The sequence below is a fragment of the Pseudopodoces humilis genome, chromosome 11 (assembly GCF_049639895.1).
Source record: "Pseudopodoces humilis isolate 2021_Gansu_Grassland_sample_001 chromosome 11, ASM4963989v1, whole genome shotgun sequence".
Classification (NCBI taxonomy): Eukaryota; Metazoa; Chordata; class Aves; order Passeriformes; family Paridae; genus Pseudopodoces; species Pseudopodoces humilis.
The window spans coordinates 11838592-11862962 of NC_142210.1; the positions used below are offsets into that span (position 1 = coordinate 11838592).

Genomic DNA, 24371 nt, shown 5'->3' on the forward strand with positions numbered 1-24371 from the left:
TAAAGATTCTGTGTCAAATAAAATATTTGAAAAATCCACGTACTCTAAAATTATGTCAAACAGCTGGAGATGGGAAAAAACCATCATATACAATGCAACCACGATTATAAATTATACCTACAGACATATGCTTGGTTATTGCAATCCAGCAGCAAAGATCTTAAGTACACTATGAGAAAAACACAAACTATGTGTATATATATATGTATATACACATCCAGTGACAGCTTATGACATACATATGCTCACATAAAGTAGTAAGCCAACAGAAGTGTTTCTGGTCAAATAAAACTTTTGGCATAAAGAGGGAAAAGACAGAGCCATCCGAAAGCTGTTTATTTTCCCCCTAGGATTCTTTAGAAACAAAACAATGTGCTGAAATAGCAAACATGGTCATCATCTTTTCTCAGGAAATAAATGTGCATTACACTGCAGGAGGGGGAAAGATGACAGGGGCATAAAACAAAACTATTTCATACTTGGGAGTCCTGAAGTTTTTTTTTAATCTGATCTTTATACAATACAGTCATCTTCCGCTCTGCACAGAACACTGCTGCATGCCTCCACTCATCCCACACTTCACTGCTTCCCTGAGAGGCAGACTGGTTTCAAAGTCCCACTAACCACAGCCATGATCACATAATAAGACTGGATTCTCTGCAGTTCAGTAGCATGGTTGGATTGACGCTAAAAACTATCCTTGGATGGGAGACAAAATATGCTTGAAAAGCTCATGAAAGATCAGAAAGTGGTACAAGTTAAAATAAAAGATAGAATTAGAATTAACAGATAGCAAGAGCAGTCATGGATTGCCAAACCCATAGCACATTCTGATTTTCTTTACCAATACAATTCTGGTGTGAGAAAGAAGGTTTTCTAGGATCCAATGCCTTTAAAGGCCAGAATCTGAAGAAGCAGACCTTACTGTACAGACCCCAGTTTGATCTGTTTTCCTTTCTATGACAAACCTCCCTTGAACAACTGCACTTCTATGTATACATGTCTTACTGCAAAATACAGACAGTAACACAAACATTACTTCTGTAATTTCCAAAAACTTATGAGATTCTTCTTGGCCAGCTACTAACAGACCTGTAGAAATCTTTCTTTTGATGGTATAAAGTTATTGCAGAACTAATGGAGGTAGACAGGTATCACCTCTGCTACCATCTGATCTTTATAATGGTTTAACCTGTAGGGGAAAAAAATAAAATAAAAATAATAATAAAAAATTCCTTCTGTCTTTAAACTGTTGCAAACAGTTTATAACCACAACTGGCATTTATGGTTATCAGGATCACTCAATGCATGGGCTGTCTATAGATAATCCTTCCTGTGCTCTTCCACATTATCTGGAAACCTTGCTGAAGTCACAGAGCAATAGCTACTGGTATCAAAGCTGCCAGCACAGTCCCAAGACAGGGAACAGACCTAAATAAGGGCAAACAGCTTTCCTGAGCTCACTAGGGAAAGAAATCTAGAAAGTATCATTACCCACTTCGAATTACTTTCAAATAGCTGGTACTGTTGCAACTTCCTCAGCCACAGCACATGCTGCCTGTTACCAGCTTCTCCCTCTTCTCACGTGTTTTAAAGGAACAAAGAAGCTGAGTTGGCAAAAACACATCCTTACAGTAAGCAAGAGCTGCTCTGAATTTTCTCACAGTGGAGAATCTATGTTAGATTAGCACTTGCTAACACACAGCCCCTGGACAGGACACCAAAATATTTTTATTTTTTTTTCCTTTCCTACAAACTGGAATTCCCTAAGGCTCTAATTTGCAGCACACAGTGGTATGAACAGGCATTTTCTTCTTCCATGCAGTCTGACTCAAATGGCAAGTGTACAGAGCTGCTGCTCACTGCTGTCTTTTGTCACATTGTTTCTGATGTCGCACTGGTACAGCAGCTAAAATGGTTACGTTAAAATGATCAATTGTTGAATAGAGCCAGTTCAAAACCAACTAAATAAAAATCTGTGAAACGCAAATCACAGCTCTTTCTCGATATGTTTATTCATAGTCACACACACTTTCAAAGATTAGCAGGAACTCCTGATATATAACTGATTTCAGGAAGCATTTGAAAGCTGATCATGTCTCAACTCCTAACTTATTTTCTTTTAATTCAGTAGTATTGAATATATAGTCAACAAGAGCTCATTAAGAACTGTATGTGCACTCATCAATCACACACATCAGCCCTGTGTGCAGCACTGGCCATTGCTCAGGCCTGCACTCACTCTAATGCAAGATTTCCTTGTTTTGATAGTTGAACAAAGCCAAATACAAGCAGCAGTAAAGTGTTTTTCCATCAGCTTCAGAGGACTTGGATGAGACCCCATGTACTGAGTCAGCTATTTTGCAGTAAAGCAAAGATAAGACATGCTCCTTGGTTCTCAAACTAAGAAAAAAAAAAATTAAAATCGACTGTTTGTAAATGACAACATTGCCATGCATGAAGGAACTCCTAGCTGCCTAACTTCCTGACAAATGGGGAACAGATCAGGTTGCAGCTGTTTATGGGTGCCCAAATAGAAATCAAACCACAAAAATCTTGAGAGCGGAGTGGATGGAGTCATGGCACAGGCTGTGTCTTGCTTGAGCGCACGGCTTGGACAGCCCCGCTATGAACTGTCATCGGGGCTGAGCAGCTGAGAGCACGACACAATTAGCATCAGCTGCCCAAGTGAGAAAGTTTACTCAGCTTCTGCCTTTTTGTAGCCTTGCCCTCTCTTGTCTCTCTCATAAATATGTATCAGGAGAAGAGCATGTTTCTTCCTGGGCTGTTGTTTAACAAACCCAGCTGTTTAAACAGAAGTGGTCACACACAGCACCAGGCGTTGCTGAAGTCAATCTTTTGACAGCTAATCAATCCATCAATGAAACTCAGAAGTTAAGATTTGCGATAATAGTTTCTCCTTTGACTAATCTTTAAAAAAAGAAAAAAAAAAAAGAGGAATCAAAGCTGGAAGTGGGGTTGAGTTGAAGACCCACAGCTGTCCTTTGCTGTCCTTCGTGCCTGCACTGTGGTTCATGTTGTAAGCAGATGCTACCACCCAGGTCAGTCAGTTCATTTGAAAAAGCTGCCCTACAGCTTCACATCTGGCCCTGTGTCCGAACACTGGACATATAAAATTCTTCACACACAAGTGACACTACCCCAGAAATTTAAAAAAAAAAAAAGAAAATAAAAAATCCCATACTTTTCAAAGTTCCCTTTTTGTGTGAACAAGAAATTTAAACTCCACACTTGTGCCCTGTTCTGTACAACTCAGTCCTTCAAACTGTGAAATAAATTCTGTCCTACTTGTGACACAAGACACCACAACATGGCACATATGATGTATATTTAAAGATGTTTTTATCATACATTTCACCCAGCAATTTCTAGTATTAAAGTTATGGGCCTGGCTCTGATCCAACACAATGGCTTTACAGTGAAGTAAAGTAGAATTAAGTAAATGATACAAAGACACTGTATTAAATTTTCATGTGAATTACAAAAATTAATTATTTTTACTTTAAAAAAAGGAAAAAAATTAAAAGAGCAATGCTATCAGAGGCTGATTAGTTTCTGCACAGCTGATTTCAGCAAGAATGGGCTCATCCTGCACACTAACACAGAGCCACAGGAACAGAATTCATTCTCAGACGAATGGCGCTTAATTGACAAGACTATTTTTGTTTTGCATTTTTTTGTCTTTGTTTCCTTATGGTATGTTTCCATTAATTACAAATATTGCAGTTTTAAAAACATACTTGCTCTTTCCTTAAAAAACAGATATCTGGGATAAAACTTTATGTAATACTTTATGTACTCTTTATTTTACTCTTTATTTAGTCTCCTTATCAACAGTATAATCCATATTTTTAAAATCAAATTCACCTTAAGGAAAAATCTAGAAGCAGTTCTATTAATCCTAAAGGTACCTGTAGTGTCAGGCTGTGCTTGCAAGCATGTATTCCCTGAGAGTTAAGTGACATTCATTCTCGGGAGCTACATTACTACACATGACACACAAACCTGATGCTAATCTGTTTGGTCAAGCTGTGTTTTGTTCTGGAGAGAACCCTGCTACTGTTCAAATTAAGAGGGATCAAAAGATATCCTTCCCTTTCCAACCTGTTTACAACTGGTCCCTCAAAAACTATAAGAAATTAACATTATAAACAAACAAAAAAAATGTGCTTGCTGCAACCATGCTTGCTCCCCATGAATAACCCACAAGGAAATTCACTTCAGCAGCATGTCAATTTGTAATTCAGACTGGCAGCTCTACACAAATGGAAAGATACTGCTTTTGATTACACAGTGCAATAGTGCTAATTCAACAGACAAACTAAACATTTCCCCATGAAAAGACAAAGTCACTTATGCTTAAGCAGCAGGGAGGGGAGAAAGCTAAAAACTAGCCCATAAATTACGACTATCCAGAATATGCCACCCTCCAACAGAAAACTCGGAGAAATAATGTTGGGTCCTTGAGAGAAATACATTTCATACAAACCACCCCTGGCTCAGATAAATACAGAGGTCACTCCACTGTGCCCCTTCAGTGCAATTTACAGCATCCAATGTTGATGATAAAGGTCACAACTGTTTTACTTGTCCTTACTTGACTGTAAAATGCATTTTTGGTTAAAAGTTGCAGAAAACACACTGTGTATCACAGAGCAAAGCAATGTCACATCCAACCCTATGGTGTACTTCCACAGCTTAATTATTACCCTCACCTATGAAAAGAAAGAAAAGCCTGACCAAATAAATCTATGGGGGTTTTTTTGTTTTTTTCCAAAAAGACTGGCATAGCTTCTAACCCCAAGTGCTACAGAGAACTCAGACTGCAAACTTTGGGTGACAAGGATGAGTATTTTCCAGGGAAAAATACACGATGAAAGCACAGCTTTGCCGCTCTGCACCTCTACCACAATGTTGGCTTATTTTTAACTAACTTCCAAACACCCACACCTCCCACTCCAGTGTCATTTGTCATTCACTATTTATTTCAAAGCTGGAGGCTAAAGATACCTCCACGAGTAGGCAACTCCCATCTAAGTGGTGCATACTGATGGTACCCACACGATGTGCCCCAGACACAGGTACCCCAAGCACTGACTACTGCACACCTGTGGGTTCATCACCCTCACCTTTTACCTTCACCTCTAAGGGGCAGCTTTTTCATACAGTCCTCACAAAAAGGGCCTAAAACTCCCAACAAGTCCAGAGGAGGTTTTTCCATAACACAGGTTTATGCAGCAGTTTTAGGTACTGTGGTACAAGGGGAGACAGAAGTAGCACCAGTAAAGAGGCAAGAGACAGAAAACTGGGCCGAGACAGAGGCAGGCACAGAGTGCTGTGCTTACGGCCTCTCCTTCGCCAAGCACGCCGAGTCTGTCAGTACTTCTAATAAGTATGTCAGGATGGCTGAATGACTAAATCTTCTCGTTTGGGCACCACAGGTGACCCAGAAGGAAAGGCCTATCGATCTCTGTCACTCAGACCACTTAGGCTGAGCCCCAATTAACAGAAATGGCAGCAGTACATGCTGTATCCCAAAGTGAGTCCTCGCAGAGCTAGGGCAGCCAGCAATTACTGCTCCAACCATTTGTGACCAGCACTTGAGGGACACTGGGGTGGAGGAAAGCCAAGAAGCTCAGAGCGCTCCACAGCCAGCAGGGCCGCCACACGTCCCAGCCCAGCTGCTCTGGGAAGCCACCCACACTGCTGGAGCCCCCCAAGGCACCCCTCCCACTTTGGGAGAGCACACAAACACCATGGGGCCCACCTCAAACCCTGCCTGACAGCCACCACTACAACCTGGGCCCCGACGCCTCAGCACAGCTGCGGCCAAGTCACCACAGCCGCTCTGGGGAACGGACTCAAAGGCTGCAAAGTCATTTTTCGTACAAACAGCTGATTAATAAAACATCCTAGGTGAGAACATAATTTACAACTGCTGCCAAGAGAGTGTCTGCCTCTCACATAATCACAAATGTCATTTCCACTGACTTTCTTTCTGTGTGTCACGATAAGCAATCTGCAAGCGCGGTGCGATGGAAATATTTCAGCGCCGATGTTTTAACACGGAAACTTCTGCATCTTCACCACACAGGAGCCAGTGTTTCAGAGCTCAACAGTGCTCTTCTCTGTGATTGCATGAAGCATAAACCTGTGGCCAAGGAAGGAGCGCAGAGGGATTTCTGCAAACACAGTTTGCCACAGGGCCACGCTGATTGCTCCCTGTAGCCGGTGCTGTGCAACAGGCAGCTCTCCCACACTTACTTCTCCAAGCCTTTCTGAGTAAAGTCTTATTAAGAAATAAAGATGCAGCTTGGCAGTTGGTTCCTGTCTTGTTAGAGCTTTTGCCACAATTAAGCAACACTAATGGACTGCATTAAAAACTGCCACGTAAATTGTGTCTTTGCCTGCTGTTTTACACCAAATTGTATGAAGTATCAAGAGACTAGAAATTAAAAAAGAGATTTCTAGAAATAGAGGCACCATAAGGTCTGCACTTCTTCAAGTGCAATACAGCACAGACTCGGGGAAAACATTTAAGGGTTAAAACTGGAATAAAAATAAGTAACACAGCAGGCAGTGTCTGAGGTCAAGAAACTACTCTGAGTGGTTTCAGTTCAGCAGAGATTGCTATAACTCAGACTACTCCTGTCTAAATATAAAAGAATTAAGGTCTTCCTACATGAACACCTATACCTTTCTTACACTTTAACTTGTGCAAAATCATTTTTATTATTGATATAGACAAAGCAGTCTATTTTTGGGTTGCTGAATCATACAGTGATGTCTGGAATAGGGACTCTGCTTTGCACACATTTGAAAAGCAGCAGGATTAAAGAAAAATCCTTACCATGCCAGCTATTACTTTACACCAGCCTGAGAGCCCACATTTCAAGCGCACAGTTAAAACAAAACATTATTTGAATAGATATGTTTGCCATATAGTTTGAGAATAACTGTTTGCCATATCTAATTTCCAAAGAAGTTCCACTTACAATCTCACTGACCTGAAAACAGGGATAGGAGTTCAACTTTTTGCTCAAACCTGTCCCCAGGGGGTGCATTCCGAGGGGCAGCAAGGGCTGAAGGGTAATGCTCACACCTCCCCAACACACAGCAACCACACCATAGCCTCCAGAGAAATACTCTGAATGACCAAAAGTAGCAAAGTATTATGAAAACTCGAAATTAGAACTTCACTGAGTGGTCTGGTATTCTTCAACAGCTTTTTATTTTTTTAAAAAATTATTTTAACTTTTTACACTACTTATCAACTAATTCAGTAGTTTTAATATCAAAGTTAGAACCTGCTGCCAAAACTTCCTGCTCAAATAAAGAAGCCTCCTTGTTAACCCAAGAAGAAATTAAGATAGATATCAAAAATAACTTGGTAACTCTTGAGAAAACAAGCCAAGAAATGAAAGTATTTTGGATTTCATGTGGTAATAATGTAGCGGGATGAAATACCTCTGTATGCCTAGAATAAAAATTAGAAGTACAGGCACTGAACAACATTAAAGCAAAAAATATGTTTCGGCATCTTGTTGGACATATATGTACTAGGACACCTCTCCCTGAGGGAATTTCCTGTATACATTTCTTTATTTTACATGCTGAAGATAAAATTTCATTCCACATCCTGGCTCCTTGAACCAAAAACCACTCCACGAGTGAAAGGCAGGGAAGGCTCTGCAGGACAGGAAGGGGTGTTGAAGTCTCCGGCTGACTTTTGCACAAAGTAAGAAACATCATCAGCGGCTGCTTAAGTTCAGAGAAGCAGTGACTGATGCTATTGCTTTTCCAAGCACTGGAAAAATATGTTCACCAACACCTTGTCCCGTGGAGACGGGACAAAAAGGGGCGGGGAGCGGGCAACGCAAAACTTTAGGAGTCTCAATTCCCCTTAAGGAACACTTTTTTTTTCCCTTTTTTTTTTTTTTTTTTCTCCCCTCTGTTTTTTTCCACCCTAAAGTGGAATTGGGCATCTTTGAACTCCTGGGCGGCTTAAGACACTTCCAGCCGAGCGGCTCGTCTCGACGGCAACCTGGGAGCTCTGCCCGGGCGGCCCCTTCCCCCAGCGCCGAGCCGCTCCGGGCTGCCGTGCGGGGCAGGGACGGGCCGAGGGGTAATAAATAAATAACCCCGAGGGTCCCGGCGCTCCCTTCCCCGCGGATGCTGCCGCGCCAGCGGGCACAAAGCGGCCGATGCCGCCCGGCCGGCAGCGCATCCCCGCCGTCCGCACACACCTCCCGCTGCGGGCACGGCCACCGCATCCCGGGTCCCGCACCGCATCCCGAGCCCCGCACCGCATCCCGAGCCCCGCACCGCATCCCGAGCCCCGCACCGCATCCCGAGCCCCGCGCCGCATCCCAGCCCCGCTCACCTGCGGGGCCGGGCCGCCGCTCCGCCGCCGCCAGGGCCAGCAGCGACAGCAGCAGCAGCCGCGGCCACCGGGCGCCGCTCCTCGCCATCTTCGCCCTCCGCAGCCGCCGGCCTGCCCGCGCCACCAGCCCCCGAGAGCGGGGAAAGGGGCGGCCGGGGAAAACGAGAGGGGAGAAGGCGCCTGGGGACCCCGGCGGCCAGACACCGCTCCTCCTCCGCGGCGAGCAGAAGCCACGGGCCTCCCCCCGCGCCGGGCTTTATACGGCGGTGGGAGGGCCGGCGAGCCGGGGCACCGGCGGCGCTACAGGAGCCGCTGGCGGCGCTCGGGGCCGCCGCCGCCGGGGAGGGGCGAAAGGCCAAGCCCCGCCTCGGGCCCGCAGCCACGGGCGCTGCACAGGCGAGGCCGCGGGGATGGAGCCGGGGCCGGGCTGTGCCGCGGGGATGGAGCCGGGGCCGGGAGATGCCGCGGGGATGGAGCCGGGGCCGGGCTGTGCCGCAGGGATGGAGCCGGCGGGCAGGGCTGTCGGGGAGCGCTCCTGCGTTTGCTGTGCCAGCAGTTACACCCTCCTGCCCCGTCAGGCATTTGCTCAGTGCTTTCACTGGCCGTTATGTCCCGATAAACGTGTTCCCGAAAATGTTACTTTGTTCGGGAGATTGTGAGCACCTGAAGCCGCTACCTGAGCCCATAGAAACGATGCTACCCTTCCGCCTGTGTGCCCTGATGGCATCGGGAGCGCTGCCCATCCGCTCTACTTGAGAAAGACACGTCTGTCAAAACTTCCATCACCTCAGCGTTCAGCTGACTCTGTTCTTTTGTCTAATCAAAACACACGAGACTGCTACATTTTTGTTATTAAATAAAATCATTATTTTTGTCATTGAATAACAGCCAAAAAAATCACTGCAGGCAAGCACCGTGATGATGAAGCATACTGGCCCACCTTCACTCCTTTTATTCTTGTGATACAAAGCATATTCAAAAAAATACCATAAATGTTTAAAAGTGGCATAAAATTATAAAAGCAGATGTCAACCTATTGGAATCAGTGTAGATTTACACCTTGAAAATACTGTTTGAAGACCAAAGGCATAATCCAAAACAAAAATTAGTGGTGAAAGTAAGATTCATGTATTTGAGTCCCACATATATGCCATCAAATAGACACCTCATTTTTTTATTCTAAATGTCTCTATGGGCTTAACAGATGTTCTTTTTTGGACCTAGAGAGAACAGAGAAAAAAGGGGGGAAGAAAGAGAAAACTTGACCTGAGCTACTACAGCTCTAAGAAGTGTGTGCTCTTATTTGGAACCCAGGGCAGAAATCAGAGCCTGCATTATTCTCCCAGATGCCTTTATGGTTAATTGGGAAATGCCTTTATGGTTATGGGCAATTGGTTAATTGGGAGAACTGCCCATTCCTTCTGGATCAGACTGCACAGACAGCAGGGATGGAGAGCAAACCAAATAAAAAGACTGGGTCCTCAGTCTGAAGTAGCTCCTGCAATGTAGAGGCTCATGAAAGCAGCTGCTGGGAACTAAAAATGTAATCATACAAGTGATGGAGAAACAAAAATGATCCTCCAGTTCTTGGGCGATTACTCATGATGTACTTTTTCCTCCCACCTCTCCCAGGCACACAGATATTCACCAGAGAACAAATATGTTTTGAATGCAGACAGTATGACCACATTGCTGCACAGATCCATGAGCAGCCTCTGCTCACTCCTCCATGAACAAGCACCACTGTTGCTGATCATTTCACCACATTAGCTGAAAGTGAGCAATGCCATGACTGGGATGATCCTGCAAGTACATCCATCTTCAGATTTGGTTAAATAAACAAATTCAAGAAATTTGGCTAATGGAAAGTGAAGATGGAAAAAATAGTTAATATATCACAGCTGTAGTTTCAAGGTCGAAAGCAGTTTAAACAAGCATTTCAAGAGGTTCTCGACAGATCAATCACCTCAGATCCAGAGCAGCTTAGTGGTAACACTTGTACTGAGAGATAGAAAGTATAATTGCAAAGCTGAAAAAAAAAAACAAACTCTCATTGAGAGTAAATCACTAAAGACATGTAGAACACACTATCAACCCTGAAAGAAATCACAGATTTCTTCAATAAAGCCTGAGAGGAAAAAAACAGGACTATTGGGTATAATTTCACAATACCATGGAGATGATGTCATGGCTCCCAGGGATGGAATGGGAATCAGACAGAGCTTCAGCCCCTAGAATTGAGAGTAAAATCAGTGGCTGACAGTCACGTACATACCCAGTGCTTTGAGAAATCACAGTCATAAGCAGCTGCTTTCACCAAAGAAAGAGAGCTGTTTCACCAGGTCCTGAAACAGCAGTTAGGTGGAAAACAATGGGCATAAAGAGGAGAGAGTGTCCAAGAGGAATCCTAAGAGGCATTTTCTTATCAACATGTACAAGTAAACAGTAGCAGGGAAGAATGAAAGGAATTGGTGAAAGAGCTCTGTAAATATGCAACAGTGGAAGGAAAGGAAATAGCTGGCAAAGACAGATTTCTAAAGTAGAAGGAAAATGGCTTGAGAGAGCTGTGATATAAACACAGCTCATACCTGCAAGTGCAAGCCCAGACTTGGACTAGAAATTTATGCATTTTCTTGTCATTTTCCATAGTCTCTTGAAGGCTAATTTCAATTTTAGACTGTTCTTAGAAAATGCAAGCTTTGTCCCCAGAGAGAAAACAGAACTGAAAGCTACCCAAAACACTGCTTTCAAAGTGACAGATGTGGTCAAGACATCTCCTACCCCCAGAGGCTTCACTCGGACATTGGCTGATGGAAACGAAAATGCTTGTGAAACTCCAGAACTGAGCTGCACCAGCTGTGCAGTGCCCAGGGGCTCTGTCTTGCCCTGCTCTCACAGACACTTGGGTTAGAAATGCTGCTTTTGTGCACAAATACAACTTCAGGGCCTCAACTGGCAGCTAGTGGTTGGCAGGGTCTTCAGCTCTCCTGATGCTTTTGCAGGCTTCTTCAGGACTGTGTTACCGGTGTAGCATCTGCAACACTTAAATATATGAGCTCCTAAGCTGAAACTTGCCCTCAAACCAAGACAATTTTAAAGAATGACATAGGCAGTATGTAGTGAAATGTCCAAGTATGCCTGTTAAGCTACAGAGGTTAACTCCTGAAGGAATTCCTACAGGTGTTCCAAGAAACAGGCTCACACTCACACTAATATTGTTACTATTTGTTCCTTTGATTTTTGACTTTATTGAGCCTTTTTCCCTTTCCTCTGCAACAAGGCAATTTCTTCATAAGAAATGAATCTGTTTTGTTAAGTAGGCATGGAGGACAGCAGAGAGGTTTAGTTGCCCAAGGAGTTTTTTTGTCATAAAACTACAGCAGTAGTGAGGAAAGCAAGAATGGGAGCAAATACAAGCAGTCCTCGTTTCCAAAAGTAACTGTAAAAAGTGATTTTCTAACCTCACAATTAGTTACCAAATCTATTTATCTTTCAGACCCTGTGCATTTTCAACAGCTCAGCAATCATATCTCAGATTCAGCTGTCAAGTATCTGGGCAAAATTCTACAGGACTTCTGCAGAATAGAACAGCTTCCACAATTGTTTCTAACATTAATCCCTTCAGTAGCTCTTCCTAGACATTTAGAGAGATTTTTATGGTCTCAGTAACTCCCTGTCTATGTCTACCCATCTGTACCTCCTTTTCCCTGTCTCCTAATTGTCTGTAGGAAATAATCATGAGGTTAGAAACCCATCTTCCCCAAACCACCACCAATTTTATATTTCAAAATGCGCGTAGCCAATGCCACGTGGAGTGGAAACAAAGATAGTTCATTGCAGTACCAGCCCACCACTGCAGTCAAAGAGAGGGAGGTCCTGTCACAGAAAGCCTTCTAAACCACAGCAACTTCTTATGAGACCTTTTTCACATCCCCTATCCCCCTTCATCTCACTGTCCTTAAAAAAAAATCAATCTGTGCAGTTGTAGTGTTCTGTCCTTGAATTTCTCTCACCTTGCATCTAGGCTCAAAAGCCATTCTTTTGCTCTGGAGCCTCACAAATGCTAAAAAAGAGAAGCATTGCTCTCATGAACTTCCTTCCCTAGCCTTGTAATACTGAAATTATTCATTATACATTAATTAAAACAAAAGAAAAATAACAAGATTGATGTGTGGAAAGCCGCAGACAGAAGAGATTTTCAACAACTCCCCAGCAGTGGCATTCCAAGAATAAAGTAAAAGCATCTTTCAAGCATCCCAAGTCCCTTACCTCAATAAAGATCATAGTTTTCTAACAGATGATAAAGTTTTGTCTGGGAAAATTCAGATATCTCCCATGTATTTTCAATAGCAGCAGTCATTATTTATTTGTTATAAAGAACTAATTGATTCATCTCCTCTTCCAGCTTTTCCTCTCGAATGTCTTCCTTGTTGCATAAATTTTGTCCTCTCTTTGTGTTACAGCAGTAATTCCATAGCAGTGTTTTCACTCCCTGGGTCAAGTGAATATAAACTGTAAAATTAAATAAAAGGTTTTGGCTTTTTCTTGTATCATGGATCTAATTTATTAATCAAAGTGGTTACATGAGTTCATTTTTGATACTAGATGAGTAAGAGACCTTTGAGATAATGTCATACCAATTTTTCCGGTTAAATTGTTTACCAAGTGTAATTCCTAAAAATAAAATACTAGTTTTGAATTATAAATTCAACACATATCAGTATTTTACATGAGTCAGGGTTAGCTGAAAATAGTTGTTTGCTATTATAAAATAATACAAATAGGAATTGATAGTCCAAATTAATAAAAAAAAAATAAAAATCCCTTGTCAGTTATAGGAAAAAACCTTCTTCAGATATATTTAGTTTAGATGCCTGAAGTTGTTTAAATTTGGCCACAAGCCAATGAAACACTATCATTAAACTAGAATTAATTTTTCTTCTTTTTCAAAAAAAAAGCATCAATAGGGACATGAAAGTCCATCTGGCAATACCATGGCATTCAACTGTGCATCACATTGTCTGACTCAATATGTGTGTGCAAGCCTGTAATAAGGCCTCCTAAGTACTTTAACCCTAATAGACAATTCCACAGACAATTTATTTCCAAAGAATCAGGCTAAATGGCACTGAAATTCTAGTCTCACTGCCTGAAAATAGTTTCTCTTTGGTCGCCTCCCTTTAATTTATCCTCAGTTTCAATCAGAGCATTTCTCTGAGCTGCTGCCCCAGTGGTGTGATTATGGGTGTGATCCAACCATGGCCAAGAACTGCCAAGTGCTCCTCAGGGATGCTGAGCCCCCGCTGATTTCCATGGATGCTCAGCACCTTTCACTGTGGAGCACTGGGGGAACCTTTTGGGCTGGAGTCATGGTTTCTTTCCCAAACCACTCAATCAGAAATTACTTCATTTCATTCACTCGTTTATAATTATAGCTATAAACAGCCCATATGAGCAAAAGATTAATAAGGCTAGCAAGCATTTCCAGGGTATAATCGGCTGTCATCCCATAATTACTCAAAGAGATTGAACGAGTGGCTTTGAAATTACAAGGAGAGTTGCATTCTTTTACTGAGATGGGAGAAGCAAAACATGAAAACCCAAGAAAAGCCCTGCTAAGTTTTTGTCTGTGGTCCATCCTTTAGCGTTTAGGACATGGTTGCTCTAGCCTCAAGGGCCTGTCCTGTGGTACAAGAGTCAGTGAGCACCACAAGAGTATTAATCCTGCTGGTCTGGCCTTAAACCAGATGCATTAGACCTCTGGTGCTGCTTCTGGTGGACACAAAGGTCTGATTCCCATTTTTCACTTCCATAGCATTCATTTTTACATGATTTATATAGGCAAAGAAACTGAGAATTAAATCCTGCAGAGTCAATCCTGCTGATCACTGCTGATCCTGTAAAGATTTCACTCCCATCACCCAATAAACTATAAAATGCTTCCCAGAGCCTCAAATGAGAGGTGTTGAAATGCACAATTAATCAACATGACCAAAGTGTTGTTTTTGTTACAGTTTAGGGATGCAGAAAAGAATATAATAGAAAAGGAAGCAACATTCAAGAAAACTGGCAAAAAAGAACAAAAAAATTAAATGTTTGCTGTGTAGGATTAATAGAAACTAGTAGAAAAATGCCTTTAAGAAATTTCTGGAGCTGGGAATCAATTGGAGTTTTGTGTCTGTCAAAAGCCCATCGCTGTGAAAGCGTTCCACTGAAGTAAGCCGGTGGTATTGAGCAGGCTGAGGGTGTCACACGTGTATGACCCACGGGCAAGGGGAGCTCACAATGTGTTTTTACAACAGCTCCCCTAAAGCCAACTGGTTTTGTGATTTCAGAAGACCAGAGGAGAGTTCTACAGCAGCAGTTTGGGAAAACCACTGGAGCAGAGAACCATGTCCCACAGGTATTTCCCTACGGGAAGACATCAGATTTCATACCCTCTGTTCCTGAAATGGTTCTGGTCAAAATTTCTTTTCCTTCCCCTGCTCTGGGAGTTTTATGTCTGCTCTGCCTATCCACAATGATCTCATTCTCTCCAGCTGATTTGTTTGAGGTAAATAGAAACTGCTGTCCCAATTTTGACAGGTAGGTTTTTTTAGTAATTTAGTTTGATTTATAACAAAATTTCCATTAAATTAGTCTTATTCCTGCTTCCTGTATTATCATACAAATGAGGAATCCCAGATGGCCCAAAAACAACTTCTGGCAGCATTTCTGGAGCACTAGATTCAGGAGAGAAAAGAAAGGAGATGGACTGGCCATTATTTTGCTGCTGCAAAGTTCCTTCCACAGAGTTTTTCAGCTCCCACTTTTCAGCAGGCAGTGTGTGAAAGCCTCAGGAAAGGTGAAGGAAAGCTAAGAACCACAGATTTTTCCTAATTTAGTGTCTGGTCAAAATATTATATGGCTTTTCAATACCCAACTATTTTGCCTCTTGACAAAAAAACCTTTTACAGGGAAAAAAGGTGGCAGCCAATAAAAACAAGGAGAGTAAAAATAGCAGATTTAAATGAAGAGTTAAATACAGTTACCAGGAAAACTGAGGTTGTGAGCACTGTCCCTGGCACAAGCAAGGAAGCAAGAAAATGTCATGACTCAATCAGTAGGGGAGTGTGTTTTCAAACTTAGAAACATTTAGGAACTTTACACCTTTGAGGGTTTTTTCTCATCCTCCCATCTTGCACTGTGTGTGTACATAGCTTTATTTGATAAAAGGGGATAGGAAGGGATGTTATGTTCAGATCACTACTAGAAAACTCCCTCTGCACTCCTGCACTCAATCACTCACCCAGTGGCTGCCAGGGAAATTGTGAGAGCAAAACATTCAGACCTTTAACCCTAAAATGGCCAGGAGTTGCTGAAGGAATGAAAAAGTTTTAGGTTACAGGCTGCATACTGTGTAAGGGAAATGCATCCACTCTGAATAGTTCTTCGCAATTGTGTTTTTAGGCCAGTGGCAAAAGCACACATGCTTTTTTTTAAGGCTGGGAGCTTTACTTTTCTCAGCTTACACAGAAACGGGCACAGAGAAGGCAAACTTTGAATAGCAGTGCAGTTTTGATGAATGTTATCCACTCTGTGTTCAAGACAACTCACCTGTCTTCTGTTCACAGACAGACTGAAATACATTGAGAACTTCCTACAGAACCTCAAGAGAAGTCTTTTCAAAATATTCTGAAATTTAGTTTATTTTTAGCACATCACTCAACAGAAGCCAGGAGGATGACTACTTTGCATTCAGAGACTGCAATTTATGCTTATTTATTTTGGATGCTCAAGAAGATGATGTCTCAAACTAATTCTGATGACTTATCAAAGTTGGCAAAACCTGACACTGGCAGTGCATTTGGTCCTGTAATCTGGGCTTTAGGAGAGCAGTTTCAGGGATGATCTGGCTCTTCACATCCAGATAATCCTAAACCTGTGGTGTTCAAGATTGATTCAGCATTAGGGAATATGATGGAAAGAAATTTCTTCTTTTAAAAAAAACTAAACAAACTTTGTCTATTGGAAGGCAGCAATATCCTCTGGAGGGAGTAAGAATATTGTGATGGATAAATAGCAGGAGTCACAGGTAGCCCTGCAGTACCCCAGCACTCTGAATGCCTGTTCATAAAGTTCCAGGCAGAATTAAGAAAGTGGCCAAAATGGCACATAAAATGAATATCATGTGCTGATGAACCTGGGTCCCTGTCTTCTTCTGATTTTCCCTCTTCCTCAGTCTTTTTTCACTCCATCAAGAGGATATGTACACTATAAAATTCTGTAGCCAAAATCACTTTTGTAGAGTTTAGAAGGTTGAAAATTGCAGTCCTCTTCAGTACAGTATCCTCAGATAAACTCTGCAGGCAGCCTCTGTTCCAGGGTACCTAAAGGAGGAGGCACACTTGGTAGGCACCGAGCACACATCCCCAGGAACCAAGTAAATGGCCAGGAAAATGCCAAATTATTGTCATGGCAAGGAAAAGGGGTAGACATAAATTCCTTTTCCTTGTGTCCCTGTACCAGTGTAAGGCTATACTTCCCTTTGAGACATTTACACATTAACAGTGTTCTTTGATATGGCCAGAATGAAATAAGGAAAAAACCTATAGCCCCTATATCTAATTCTGGCAGGCAGCTATCTAGCAAATTATCACCTCTGCAAAACCCTTATATACAGGAGAGTTAATAATGTGGCTGTCCCTTTATGCTTACATGCTGCCTGCTACAATTTAGAATTTAGCTGAAAATAGGACTGCAGAACTCACTGTGGCTCAACTATATTGCTCCCCACATGAAGTGAGAATATTGATTATTGCTTGCATTCAGGTGCCTAGAGTGAGATTTGTACATGTGATTCAGGGAATAAAAAGGTCAGTAATACAACTCTTGTTGCTCTGCTTGGAAAAGGTACATAAACATTTCTGTTAACCCACTGAATTCTTCCTAACCAGAGATATGGGGTATAATTTATAAACAAAAAAAATTACCTTTACATCCATTATTATCATATTATTTCCCTTTCATGTATCCTTGTTTTCAAGATGCTCCTTGACAGAAGTTGTTCCAAGATAAAAGGCATTTAGTAAACATCTCTTATCAGCAGGAATGTTAAGCAATCCTAACAGATTATTATTACTTAGATTTTATTATTGGTATCAGTTTGGTAAATATGGTATTGTTTGACTCCAGAGGAAGGTCAGACACATTGTGCACAGCACTGTAGTGACAGCCTGCAGAAGCCTGCTGAGCTCCACCTGGGCTAGCAGGGGGCTAGCAATCTGAATGGTGATGTTGAGACTGTTACTGAATATTTACTGAGCCATCGGGACTCCTCAAATCACTGAATAAAGATATTGTGAGGTATTATTATTGCCACAGGCTACCCATATTACCCAATTTAAAGGTTCACACCCCCAAGAGTTTATAGCTATAACCTCTCCATCTTTCCAGTCTAAAGAGTAGAAATCATTTGCTTCCAAAACAAAATATAATCTTTGAATTGCACTTTGCTCAAAGTAGAGACCAAAGCCAGAGAGAGCACCATGACACAATTTCCAATACTTAATGAAGACAATATAAAGGCAGAAAAAAAAAAATCCCCTCTAAATCACAGACATTCAAGAAAATTTATATACTTCTAAAGTCAGGCTTCTGCAAAATCTCAGTGGCAGCCTCTTTCTCCTCTTGACACCTCATGTGTCTTTTTCCAGATCAGTATCAGAGAGAATGAAGATTCTTGTTGTTCAGTAAGGCCAGACCATTTAATCCTGCTCTTCATCTCTTCCTTCTGCTGCTCATGACCAGTCCAGATTGCTGTTTATCAATATGCATTTGTTCTGTTGGGTTATTATAAACAATTCTCCAGTCCTCAAACATAATTCTAGCTTTTTATTACCCCTGTGCTCTAGGACTGTAATTGAGACAGCTGATGATGTAGCTGAATATAAACTTCCATAAACAGACTCTGTGAGTTGGAACTCAACTGCACGTAGGCAATACACACACTTTTTCCACTCTGACTCCTTCTCCCTGCATCCAACTGGGGAAGATGTTTTGGCTGTGACTCCCCTGTAGATTATTCCACGTCACACCAATGACTGACTGGAGCGAGGAAGAAGCTACTGGTTAAATGTCTGTGCTTTTCAGTCAGCACTCCAATAATCTCAGGTGAGATGTGCTCCTTTTCTCTTCTGAAAGGGACCTGCACTCTCCAGTCAACCTTCAAAGCCTTGGAGCTCTGTTTGTGGAGCCTGTCTCCTTCACCTCTCCGAAGATAAGGGACCTACTGCAGCAATCGAAGCTTTACTGGCTGTGTTTCCTTTCCACAGAGTGCAGACAGGGGATATTAGGCAGGAATTCGCTTTACAATCACAGTTTATATCATTTGCTCTTGTTCTTTTCATCCCAGAGAAAGCCTAACCTTTTTCCCATGGAATTTCTGTTAAGTGAGTCACAGAAGTCAACTGCTGCCCAGGCACTCACAGGAAAGGAGGATTTACATTTTATGTGTGTTTTTAGGAACACTCTCCTGTCACACCATTCATCTCCATGACTAAATTAGGTCATTCTTTTGGTTTTTCCCTCTTTGTATTGTAGAGGAAAACAGACGTGATTTATCAGTCTGTCATCATGGAGGAGGTTTCGTTCTGAATTTGTCCATTCACTTCTAACTCCACGCAAACTTCAGCCTGTGATTCCCATCATTTTGGGGCTCCATAACCAGAGAGCATGACTTGGATACTTTGGTGATTAAATATTTATAAAACACCTAATTTAGGTGGTGGGTGGATGAGAGCAAGGAAGCAACACTTCTCTGTGATGTGGTCTCCCCACAACCCACTGGGAAATATTTGGCAGTGAGCAAAGATTCAGAAAGCAGGTACTAACAAATATGCTTTGTTTCTGCATGTGTGCTGTGCCTGAGGTGGCTGCTGGTGGCCTGTCCCTGGGGACAGCAGGTGCCATGGGACCTACAGCCCCTCTGCACAACACCTGGGTCCTCCTGCACTGCCCAGGGCATGCCCCAGAGCAGTGCTGCAGGGGCCCCTGTGCCTTTCCAGTGGTGATGAGGAAGAGAATGCTGCTCTTAAGGACGCAAATGTTTTCCAGACTCCTACAGATTTAAAATTTATTGAATAAATTCTTAATCTTGCACCAAAACTTCTTTGGGAGTTGCATATGTAAACTTTTAAACCAAAGTATTCTTTTGCACTTGTGATCTGCTCCATTATTAGCATGGAACTGATGTGACTTGGAAGAAACTCAGTTACTGCTCCACAGCCACAGGGATCTCCAACAAACGGGGCACTGTCTAACTAAGTCTAATCATTAATTCAATGATCATTATTTAGAGAATTCCATCATATACAAAAACTTTAAACACAAAATTGCTAGATCAGCAGAAGCATCTTCATTATTCTACTTGGTTGCTTTTTTTCTTTATTTTGGGAGAAAAAAAAAAATTATGGTTCTTATATTTTAACATGAGAAGAGACACTTGATCAGGTGTTCTGACCAGAATGTCACACTAGCTGCAATTCTCTTTCATACACTCATATTACAGCCAAAAAAGAACATGTGTTAGATTAAAACATTTTGGTCCTCAGCAGAGTAAAGTGTGGATGCCATGCTGACAGCCTGTTAACAGCCATCAGCTATTACTAGAATTGCTGGGAGTTTGTAGGAGGGCATTTGCAAATGCTTTATCAATACAGATTTACCTCAGCAGCAAAAGGACAGACAGCATCACTTGTAGCAGCCTGGGTGAAAAATGCCTTTTTCTTCCTCCTAGCCAAAGAAAAAGCACCTGAATCAAAATTAATTGCTCAGGAGCTATCTGGGGTTGGAGGTAACAGTCTCAGGGAAGGAATGAAGCTTCAGGAACTGCAACAGTTTTCCAATTTTTAGCTGCAGTCAGGCACCACACCTCCAAAGAAAGCTTTCAACATGCTCTTTGATCCAGTCACTCTAGACTGCAGCTTGATTATGCTGAGATTTCAAGGCCTGATATTTTTAGCATCATTCTCTTGCTTTTTCCCTTTGTCAGCAGGTATATTTAAATGTTTAAATGGTTACATTTTAATCATAAATGTAGATTAGTGAAAAATTCCCCAATCTGTAACTATATATAAACACTTCTCTGGCTGGATCTGAGCTGGGATGCAGAGATTTATGAGTGGTGTGTGGTGCCCTCTGGAACAGGTAGCTCCTTGTCTTTGACTTCGCCCATTCTGGCTCAAAGAATTTTGAAGCCAAATGTGTTTTGTAGGTGTTTACATCTCATTACCTCTTTCTGAAAAGATAAAAACTTCAGTTGCACACACTTGCCTCTGCAAATTTGGCCTGATTTCATCTGATAGTGAGAGCATTTGCTAAATTTCATCTCATAATTACTGAAGTGCAAATCCCCAGGAAAAACAATTTGTAAAGATTTCATATTTGCAGCTTAGGAGGTGCTGATTAGTTAGTGCTTTACTCTGGCATCAAATCATAGTATCTTCCTTAGAGCATGCATAACCACTGATTTTTTAAAATTTATTTTTCATTGCTTTTCATTAGTATGCAATTTTGCACAAATAGTTCCTCCAAATAAGCATGTTGCTAGAAAAGTTGAACACCATAAATGGAGCACAAACAATGTGCAAAAATTTAGTTGATTTATCCAACATATTTTGCCTTCCTCTGTCTTACTCTCTTCTCTAGCAGTACCACACTAATTAATTCTCTTTTCCTTTTTTGCCTTTTTTCTTTTTTTTCTTTTCCTATGTTCTGCAACACATAGGTGAATTCTTGTTCATTTCAATGACTGGCTTTAATTCTTGGTGCAATTTAATATTAGATTACCACCTCTAATAGCCCTTCCAAAGTTTGTTCAGTGGAGAGGACAGGGCACAGTGAGCCCTTGTCTGTGTTGAACAACTTTACTTGTATTTCTTTTCTGTCCCAATCTGGCACCAAGCAGAATACAAGCATAAACAGTGTCGGCAAGCTCAGCCTCAGTCTGCTGAAAGACCTGTATTTTCCACGAGCCACAAATTCTGCTCTCAGAAAAAGGAGACAATAAAACAGTGTGCCTCAGTCCCTTCAGTCATATGCAGTGGGATAAAAAAAAAAAGCTTTATACCAGTTAAAAAGCAAGATTGGATGCAGGAGCAAAGGAAGGCAGGATTTAGGTGTTAATGTGTAGGTCTTTGCCAAACATACACACTCTTGCAGAATTAGGATTCATTTTGTTCAAATTCCCCAGGGCAAGTGCTGCTCCACGTAGTTATGTGGCTGGATAGAGCCACAGCCTCAGCAGGAGACTGAACTTGGGCTGAAATATTGGCTGAGCTTGGGAAAGATCATAAAGAACTGAAGGAACAACTTACAACCTGTAAAGACTGCTGGAGGGAGCTCCTCAGTGATGTACATGACAGCTCAGTTGTACAGCAGGGTATAACTAAACAGAAAGCAGACCAGCACAAAGAAATGCTTGTGCAAGGTCAGATACCTTGGGAGGTTGTGCTGTTCAAACTGTGCCCAAAAAACTCCCCACACTGAAGAGGAACTGTACACTTACACAAGAGCAGGACTACACTCCAGAGCAGGGACGTGCAGCCAGGACCTCAATTAGAAAACACTATTGCACCGATGTGCTGGTCATACACAATACCTGCAAAATGCTGCTGTAAACCACCAAGTCAAGGCAGCCCCAAAGTCTTCAGTGTCTTCAGGGTCAAAACATATGGCTGGGTCATTTAAATTAGCAAGTTACCTTTTGTTTATACTTCTTATGAATAGCTTTAATTATAGCCTTCAGCACAAACCTCAGTTAGCCTGGGAGTTTCCACGCAGCATTTGCTGCCCACAGCTCACTGCTGGGGCTCCTGCCAGCTCAGTGAATCACCACGGTGCCAGCACTGCTCCCAGCTCCACAGGGCATGCCATGGCAGCACTGCAGTGTTTGCACACTTACCTTTGAAACACACCTTTGTCCATGCTCCTTGAAGCAGTGATGCAGAGCTGCATGGGGACTTTCCTGCAGCTGAACACCTCATGTCACTCTGCAGAGCAGGAACCAAAGAACTGGAGGCTCCTGACCAGTGGTACCTGCACTGCACTAGCCCACTCCCCCTTTTATTTTTGGCATGCACTTGCCCTCAGGGATTAGCAGTGGTGGTTCATCAGGGGCAGGGACAGCAGGAGCTGCAAGGCCCTGATGCACAGAGCTCTGTGCTTGCTGCTCAGCCTCCCACCAGTGTCTGTTTGCTCCTTGGAAAAGGCAAACAACAAGGGAAAAAGATCGGCTGCCTCAGATGCTATCAGCTGCCCTGGTTCAATAACTAGGTCAGTAAAGGTTAAACCAGCTGAGGCATAGGCAGCAAGTTTAAATTTAACAAACAAACAAACAAAAAAAAAAAAAAAAAAAAGACAGAGAGAAGAGAGAAACAAAGCCAAAGTCAGGGGGGCAGTCCATGTCACAGCCATTCACACTGAAGCCATCTCATGTTTTGGGGGCTAAATACACCTTAAACAAAAATCAGTAACATGAAACCAGCAATGAAATCAGCCTGTTTGCTTTGAGGTACCCTGCTGTGATATATTAATAACTTTTCTGCTTTCTGTAGCAAATTCTGTCAGAAATCACAGTCTAATGCCAAATTATATCATTTACCAAGCCTAATGCAACTTTAAGGATATTACGCAGTATTTTGTCTAAGTATTTTAAATCAATCATGGTTTAACATGCATACACACATTTTTTAATTTTCCTAGTGGTGTGTAATTGCATTTGAAGCTTAGGACTTTGTTGCTTTGCTGGGAAAGACACATCTAGCTTTCCACACTCATGTAGGCAATACATACTTTGGAGATAGTGTAATGTGAAATTCCTCCACTGAGAAAATCAGATGACATCTAAGGAAACTGCCTGTGGATCTCAGAGCTAGGTTTAAGCAGTGGAAAGATAATTTCTGTGCAAACACTGCCACCCATCGAAAAATAAGAGGCACAGTCGTATATCCCTGTTTTTATCTCTTCTTCCCCTTTGTTATCCTGCAGTGTTCTCATGGATATTTTCTCCTCACTGCTGTCTTTAATAACTGTAATGTTATCAGGTAAAAAGTGTAAATAAACTAAACCTAAGTGGTAGGTCAAATATAGCTATAAACCAGAAGATAAGTTCTCTCCAGAGCAAAATCAGTAATGTATGGAAGTCTCCCTGTGAATGGTGACAGGAAAACCACCAGCACATAACCATGGCATGTGTAAACATACATAGCATCAAAGTCCATGCAGAGCCCTGATCCAACAGAATTCCACCAGCTGGGCTCTTCCCTCCACCCTGGGAGAGTTGTACTTTTCCTTTGTTAGAGAGAGACTCTCCCTCTGACCTCTTGCTATCTTCTCTGAGGTTCTTATACCTTTTTTATCTCCTGCCTCACTAATGTTAAGATCAAACCACATGTATGCTTTTTGTTTGACATGGTTTCTTCATCTTGTAGTGGAGTGGTGGTTTGCCCTTGATGCAACCCATAACTGTTTCCTTGCCCTAGTTGTGAGAGGTTCCCTTATCTTCAAGTGTCTTTGGTTTTGCAACTTCTTCCCTGAATCACACCTTTACCTTTACCATTTCTTCTCACAGATTATTAATGTCTGTATCATGAAATGGCCATTAGCAGTGAAACACTCGAACCATGCATTTTTACAGTAAATTCCCCTGCACAAAGATTAAGATTTTCTTAAAAATAACATTACATCTCTTGCATTTTCCAAGAGTTACCCCTGCACCTACAGTAGAGGGAGCTGAATTTAGTTTAGGAAAACAGCTCCTTTCTCCTTCCCTGACTCACCCTTTGCTGTGCAGTCCTGCTCCCACTGTCAGCTTTTGGCCAAAGCTATTCTTGTTAGTAAAGCCAACACAAGGTACATGAGGGATCTAAGGGATGTCCTTGGGTCAACAAAAAGACCCAAAGAGACCTTTTTATGAACTTTGCAAATA

General features: G+C 42.1%; 1 protein-coding gene across 2 annotated transcripts in view; it reads right to left on the reverse strand.

Annotated features, from left to right (window-relative positions):
• The window catches only part of PLOD2 (procollagen-lysine,2-oxoglutarate 5-dioxygenase 2), a 49578-nt gene extending 40892 nt beyond the window's left edge, over window positions 1–8686 (reverse strand). The window contains exon 1 of one of the 2 annotated variants that reach the window (XM_014256201.2): window positions 8405–8686. In XM_014256201.2, the coding sequence (XP_014111676.2) occupies window positions 8405–8492 (88 nt within the window). In that variant the 5' untranslated portion in view covers window positions 8493–8686. The remainder of the gene's footprint in view (window positions 1–8404) is intronic. The other variant, XM_088061063.1, reaches the window with a different exon arrangement.
• Window positions 8687–24371: the final 15685 nt, after the last annotated feature.